The 7,955-nt window shown below is 37.0% G+C and overlaps 1 protein-coding gene across 1 annotated transcript; it reads right to left on the bottom strand.

The window, feature by feature from the left end:
- Nucleotides 1-597: 597 nt before the first annotated feature.
- Nucleotides 598-7,662, bottom strand: MRPS30 (mitochondrial ribosomal protein S30). The gene is made up of 5 exons (XM_012740419.3): nucleotides 7,002-7,662; nucleotides 5,099-5,244; nucleotides 3,924-4,029; nucleotides 2,992-3,168; nucleotides 598-996 (listed from the first exon to the last, which is right to left on the bottom strand). Exons 1-5 carry the CDS (start codon nucleotides 7,582-7,584, stop codon nucleotides 707-709), a joined length of 1,302 nt encoding a protein of 433 aa, XP_012595873.2. The 5' UTR covers nucleotides 7,585-7,662; the 3' UTR covers nucleotides 598-706.
- Nucleotides 7,663-7,955: the final 293 nt, after the last annotated feature.

The raw sequence follows: 7,955 nt of genomic DNA, 5'->3' as shown, positions 1-7,955 counted from the left end.
TTATTGAGTTCCTACTTCTATGATTCTAGGCACTTGGAATGGATCAGCAAATAGCATATAGAAGTCAGAGCTGGCAGTCTTAATTTGATTTCAACAGGAATATCACTATGCTTCAACATTAAACAAAAGTTGGATGTTGACTAATAAGACTCACATTAAAGCATCTTATTAATACTTATCTATTTTTCTTTTCTTTTAAACCAAGATCAAGAATTTTATCAAAAGCCTTATTTTTCTCCTTTCAACAACTAATGTTCTTTTTTTTTTTTTTTGATGCATACTGGAATGGAATACAACTAATGTTCTTTATCAGTATTATTCCCAACATGTTTTGTTGAATTAATTCTAGTCCTCTGTAGAGGATTCTTTTAATTACTATTGAATTTAGTATGTTAGCGTTTTATTTAGGATTTCCAATTTTATAAAATGCACATTCCGATTTATTAAATGCACATTTATAAAATGTGCACTTAATAGCTCAATTAGTCTTATCAGTTAGCCACATATAAATTTTTTTAAACAAATATACATCTATTTTCCACTGCGGATGAATCTGAGCAGAATGAGAGGTCTAATCACACACTGGTATAACAAACATTAGTCTCAAAAATCAATGCTTTTAATATTTGACAGTTATAAGTCTCATCATTATTGTTCCCTCAGTGAAATTTAAATAGTCCCAAAGTCCTAAATCAAATGTGTTTTCTTAGTTTTCCAACAGCTGTGATTTGTCTTCTTTTGGTCTTTTCAGTAGAAATTGAACTATTTGAAGTAGAACATCATCATTAAAACCTTTCACATCATTCTCTTCAATTGTTTCATAAAGAGGCTTACTTTGTGTCCCCCAACATATATTTTTACGAGGGTTATTTTGATTAGCTTGTGCAGTCAATGCCAAAGTATTTAACTGGTAGCAGAAAAACGAAAAGTATTTTCCATCTGTAATCACTCCCTGGGAGACAAACGGTCGAGTAACATCTGCTTCACTCCAGAATCCTGTAGAAATAAAGTTATACTGAAATTTACGCATAGAATATATTTTACCAAAACAAAACAAACACATTAGAGGGCAACAAATATCTCTTACAACCTAGATATTAAATACTTTACTTAGCAAATCCCAGATCTCAGAGTTTCCTTATCTTCTCTATTCTAATCCTATATTCCATTCTGCATCAAGAATTCTTTCCTTCCCTCTAGTATCCCCAAACTCATGATTCAACTTTTTCAACAACTTCAGCCTTCAACAGCTTTCAACTTTAACTTACTTTAGCTAAGAGCAGCAAGCTCTATCTATGCAAACTCTTGCTGCATCTGGTACTAACTACATCATTATTCACTGAATTAAATATGTTCCCATACCAGCAGCATCTACCACTCAATAACCATTTACTTCTGGACATTTACTTCACCAAAATCACACACACACAAAAAACCTTCAGAAAATACTGTCTAAGGCTTTCAATATCCTTACATAAATTCAGTATCATCCTTTACGTATTTCAAAACTGGTTTTATACATTGTTGTCATTTTGCAGAGTGTCATTAATTTCATAAAGTTCAGGATACCTTAATACTTTTAATAATTAAATTTTCTGGTTGCTTTTTTGTTTCAAGATGACTGCCTTTAATACTTTTAAGCCCAAATGCCAACACCAAGAAGTACCTTTATTTCTCCATGCATATTTTATATCATCCTTAATGGAAAGAGCCAATGAATAATAATATTGTTAAAATATGAAAGTAATTCCACTGTAAAAAGAAGTACTTTATTTTTCAGAAATAAATGGTGCCATTTTAACATCTTCAAGAAAGTCACCCCTCACTTCTGATTCCATCTACTATTCCCATTCTCTCCACTCAATTCTATTACAGAAATATAAGTCAATAGTTATGAATATAAAGTTAAAATACATACATACGTAAAGGAAAAAGGTACATCTAATAATAATGATGTCAGCATTAAAATTCCTCTTGGATATCTACATAGGATTAATGTAGTTCATATAATATTACTTTGGGTTTTGGAAGAAAATCCAAATGCCTCACAATGGGCTCTAAAGGTCCTCTATGTCATTCTCCATTATTCAGCCCCTCCCTTTCTTCATCAGCCTTCAAGTCATTCCTTAAACACTTCAAAGCCTTTTTCTACCTCAGAAACTTTTAGTTGCTATTCCTTTTGCCTGGAAGTGTTTTCACCCTGATTTGTGCATACATAGGCAGCTCTTCACCATTCAGGTCTCAGGTCAAAAGTTATTTTTTAGAGATCTCTCCGAAATGACTTTATTTAAATAGATTCTTCCCCATACCTCATTTATGCCCGTTCCCCATAAATCATCCTACTTCTCATTCTAGTATATTTTCTCCATATTGTTACCACTAGATGAAAATATTACATGTTTATAATATTTTACTTTTACTCTCTCACTACAATATAAATTCTAGGAGAGCAGGATCTGTTTCATTTAACACTTCATCTCCAACACATAAAATGCCTGGCATATAAAAAGTATTCACTATTTACTGAATGAACAATGTCCTAATCCAAATCCTGGAAATAGCCCGTAAAGAAATTATATAGAATAGCCATGATTTAACCTAAATATTTTATCCATAAAATCATTTTTTTTCCTACTGTCAGAAAGCTGTTATCACCTACAAAGGGTTGAATTAATTGGCTACAAAGTTTTTGAAATATTTGCAAAAACCATTAGAAAAAGACACATTCACACAGGACAGAGTAAAAGATCAAAATAACTACCTTGGTGTAACTTGTAATTTTCAATTGTAAACTTATTTTTAAATTATGGATTTTAAAACAACTATCTTTTATGCTAATGAAAGTTTTCAAAATGTTAAGATTCAACCTACATATTAATCCAAAACAATGGGTTAAAACAATTTGCACTATTAAAATAAATTTGCACTATTAAATTCCTGAAATGTCACAGATACCTTCAAAAAGTGATAATGCTGTAAAATTAGTTTTACCTTGATACATAGCTTGTGCTCCAGTCCAAGCAAAAAGGCTTGCTATAGCATTAGCTCTAAAAACAACTTCTATTTGATCAGCACGGTTTTGCTTCAAAAGCCTTTCCCTTTTTAAAAAGTTAGGTAACAGATGAAATTGGGTATGGCCATAACAGCATGGATCTGCTGTTTTAGAGCCTGAAGAGGAAAATAAAAACATTTCAGATAAAATACACAGGAAGTACATCTGCAGCACGTTTTAATATTTGTTTCAAACCCATCCTTATTTAATGTTATGATTACATTAACTACATTATTGAATATAATGATTACATACTTCATAATTTTTAATAAAAATGATTTTTTTTACTACATTTCTAAGTAAAGAAAATAGTGAGCAATATTTCAGGAAATGCTCAAATACTTGAATTTAGTGGTAAAGTCTTTTCAACAAAAATTTTCCTATAGGTAACTCCCTATGATCATAGTGACTAAGAAGGGGCTGATTTTCAGGGGTCTGGAGGACTAATATAAAGCCTTCTTAAAATATCATTTAAGTTAGCTAGCAATTAAGAAAGAAAGAAAAAGCAGGTAAAGAATAAGCTACATTAGGGCAGACATCAGGTCTTGTTAATCTGTGAATTCCTGATGGCTATCACCATCTGTGGCACAAACACATTTTTTTATTAATACTTCAGTTTTTTCCTAAACATTTTTACTCTTGAAAAAATACAAATTATTTTTTCTATATATCAACAAAGCCTATTGGTATAACTATTTTTAAATTTAAATACTGCTATTTCAGTAGAAGTAAAATTTCAAATGATAAGCTGAAAGAGTACTTTCTTTCCAAGTATACTGGCTGTGGATTATCTGAACCTTAGTTAATGCTCCAAAATTTGTAAGACCCTCTGAACATATTTATGGTATGATATGTCAAAAGAGAAACTTACCAATAAATATGCTGTTTTCATATTGCCGTTTGAATAACGGAAGTGTGTCTGGTTTACATTTCATAACAGGGATTTCTATAGGAACAGAATAATCCAATGGCACAAACTTAAAGAAAAAAGAATAGACATAGTGAATTCACAGCAACATTAGTATGTATTTTACACATACTATTATTATATTTAAAAATCTTAAAATGAGGTGTTTTCTACAAAATGATTTCATAATACTAATACCTAATGATGGGCCAAATCCAACCAGCCACCCATTTTTATAAATAAAGTTTTACTGGAACACATTCATTTATATACTGTGTATGGCTGCCTTTACACTGTAAGAGCAGAAGAAAAAATAGTTGTAATGGAGACTTATGGCCTGCATAGCCTAAAATATTAACTATTCTCAGAACTTTACAGAAAAAGTGTGACAACCCCTGACATGGAAGCATGGACAATACTGAAAATATACTTGTTTTTCTCCAAAAGATCTAAATACATGTAAAATGACCCAGCTCATAACTGTAAAAATCCCTTGACTTATGACTAGCTAGTATAGTCAATATAGGTCAAAATAATTATAAACTATTATCACCATTTTTATATTAAGAGAAAGAGGCTGGGCATGGTGGCTCACGCCTGTAATCCTTGCACTCTGGGAGGCTGAGGCAGCTGGATCGCTCAAGGTCAGGAGTTCAAAACCAGCCTGAGCAAGAGCGAAACGTCTCTACTAAAAAAATAAAAAGAAATTAATTGCCAACTAAAAATATATAGAAAAAATTAGCCAGGTATGGTGGCACGTGCCTGTAGTCCCAGCTACTTGGGAGGCTGAGGCAACAGGATTGCTTGAGCCAAGGAGTTTGAGGTTGCTGTGAGCTAGGGACTCTATCCTGGGCAACAGAGTGAGAATCTGACTCAAAAAAAAGAGAAAGAAAAAGATCTATACAGTTCTACAAAAGGATGGCTTAACCTGTCATTCTTAAAATAATTCTTTGACCTTTGTGGAATACACCATAAGTAGATTAAAGAGCCAAAAAGATTTTCAGATGAGATGTCTTCAAAGGAAACTTAAAAGGCAGGAGACCATCTCAAACATTTTATCCTACTAAATCTATTACCTAATCTGCCTATGACATTTCCTACATAAGATATCAATAGATACGCATGCAATAAATCCTTACCTCTGGCAGTTGCTTGTATATTCGGATCTGGTTGTGTGGTTTATCATTTATTTGGTATCGCACAGCATCCACTCGACCTTTTCTATGACCACGGGGAATAATTTCTTCACCACACAACCAGTAAAAGTTAACTGGGCGTTTACAATCTACAAAAAGATATTCAAAATGTTCTCATCTGATCATTTAAATAAATTGTTATGATTAGAACACTAGAGAATACTGACTTTAATACAGACAACTTAAGAATGTGTCTAATTTAAAAACATAAAAATTAATGATATAAGATAACCTGGGTTATGAGATAATTTAACTTTATCATGATGTAATTATTAATAACACTCAAACATTTATTATCTACTTGTGCCATCATTATGCCGAACACTATAATCAAAGAGGTTTCTCGGTTAAAAGTAATGAAAATAAGGCTAATTAATAGGAATACATTCACCTGAAATAAAGAGTTTTATAGAAGTAAGCTGTTTTATGAATTACCAATTCAATGTTCACAATTACTCTAAAAGGTGCATATTGTTTTCATCATCTCCATTTTATATAACAGGAACCTGGGACTTGACAAAGTTAAGTAAACTTTCTAGGACACCTATTAGGAGTAGTCAAAGACCATGATTCTTTCAAGGCCACTTCCTTTCCAAACCAAGACTCGAAGTAACATGCACACTACAAGGCTCAGCTCTTCAAACATCTAGTCATAATAACATTAATTCAATAAATATTAAGACATCCACTGGGAGGTACATATAAAATGAGCATGTCAGAAACACTGCTTTTTTTTTTTTTTTTTTTTTTTTTTGAGACAGAGTCTCGCTTTGTTGCCCAGGCTAGAGTGAGTGCCGTGGCGTCAGCCTAGCTCACAGCAACCTCAAACTCCTGGGCTCGAGTGATCCTTCTGCCTCAGCCTCCCGGGTAGCTGGGACTACAGGCATGCGCCACCATGCCCGGCTAATTTTTTATATATATATCAGTTGGCCAATTAATTTCTTTCTATTTATAGTAGAGACGGGGTCTCGCTCTTGCTCAGGCTGGTTTTGAACTCCTGACCTTGAGCAATCCGCCCGCCTCGGCCTCCCAAGAGCTAGGATTACAGGCGTGAGCCACAGCGCCCGGCCTAGAAACACTGCTTTTTAAAATTGTCTATATGTTAATTATTTTTCTCGTCTGCATTGTATAGTTAAACAGAAGATACTGACTGGTTACTGGGAACTCGGAATTGCTGGGTTTGAAACTAGACCTGGGGTCTAGCTTCCCCACCCCACTGTACCAGCTATAGTCTTAGACTATATACATTTAACATTTCTGTGCCTCAGGTTTGTTTTTTTATTTTTTTACAAAACAGTGCTACCTACCGTAAACGGTTATTGTGAGGATTAATTGGCACATAAAAATTTAGAAGAGAGCCTGGCACATACTATGGAATAAATGTTAGGTATTTTAGTTAGTATAGCATTTAATCTTCATAATTCTACGAGGAAGTACTATTACCATAATTGTCATCTTGAAAAATCAGAATAAGCTAAAAGAGGTTAATTTACACACAGTCTCTTAGCTTTTAGCTGGAAGAGCCAATAAGCAACTCAGGTCCCACTAAGTGCCCTTTTAACCATCGCCGCTCTTCCATTTGGCTGGACACCCAAAAAGCGGTGTCAAGAACTGGGATCCTGGAGAGCTCAAACTACCAGTCTAGAGTTGAGCAGCTACTTGGTGGCAGCGCAGTCTCCAGATTTCTAATGCAGAAACTGCTACTACACCAGGCCGCCCCCAGCTAGAAGGGAAGGGACTAGGAAAAAAAATGAACCAAGCAAAGAAAAATGAAAAGGGGGCAAATCTGTGGCGACCCAGTACAATGCCCACCTCTCCCGTCCTCCGCGACAGATCCAAGGCTCACCTAGGGCGGCGGTGGCCAGGGCCGGGTTGTGCGGGCTGAGCAGGCCCAGGAGGGTGACCACCAGCTGATCCAGAAAGGGCGAAGTTATGGCCTCAAGCTCCTGGTGGCGGTGCACGCGCCCCTTGCGCCGCAAATAGAAGTGCTCCTGCAGAAGGCAGTCAAAGGCAGCGGCCCGCAGCGCCGCTAGGTCCAGCTCCGGCGCGGGTTCGGGCTCCGCGGGCTCTGGCGGCAGACCGGACAGGAACACGGTCTTGGTGAAGCCCTGGTACCAGCGGTCGGCGTTCAGGGAGAAGGTCTGCGGATAAACCATGTACTTCATGAACTGCATCTTGGTGAGGATCTGCAGCTTCTCGTCCACCGACTTTGCCGCGTGCACCGTAGCCTGCCAGCGCTCCACCCGCCGCTGCCGGGCAGCCTTGCTGTCGGCTGTCATGGAGGCCACAATCGGCGGGTACCGCGCGACGGGGGTGGCCGCAACATCTAGGCCGGTCGATGCTGGAGCCGTGGCTGCAGCCTCAGCAGCGGTGTGTAAGGAAAGCCCCGGACCGCGGAACACAAACCTCCAACGCCCGGCCACCGCCATTTTCGCCCGCGGTTCGGTACCCAGAGGTCAACTTCAGCAATGGTCTGGCACTGTTGCTGTAGGGACCAATCGAAAAGCGAAATATTAGGCAGGCCTAGGAGGCCGATTCTTAGTGGACGTTGGGATACGTAGCGTCATTCATTTCTTAGCCAATCAGATTGCTTCTCCAATCGTGGTCTGGAGTGTTTATAGATGAAAGGAAAAATCGTGTCTTAAGCGTTTTCTGCCGGCCTAACACAGAGGGGAGAAGCTGCTGCATAGGTTACTTTTAGAACCAAAGCAATCTTCTTGCCCATAACCGTTTAGGAACATGCTGCACGGAAACTTCAAGCCGTTGGTTAAATTTACTGGTTTCATTTGTGTATCCCACA

The sequence above is a fragment of the Microcebus murinus genome, chromosome 11 (assembly GCF_040939455.1).
Source record: "Microcebus murinus isolate Inina chromosome 11, M.murinus_Inina_mat1.0, whole genome shotgun sequence".
In the NCBI taxonomy this organism is placed as follows: domain Eukaryota; kingdom Metazoa; phylum Chordata; class Mammalia; order Primates; family Cheirogaleidae; genus Microcebus; species Microcebus murinus.
The sequence above is the reverse complement of the archived record's forward strand: the minus strand, read 5'-3'. Positions and strand labels throughout refer to the sequence as shown.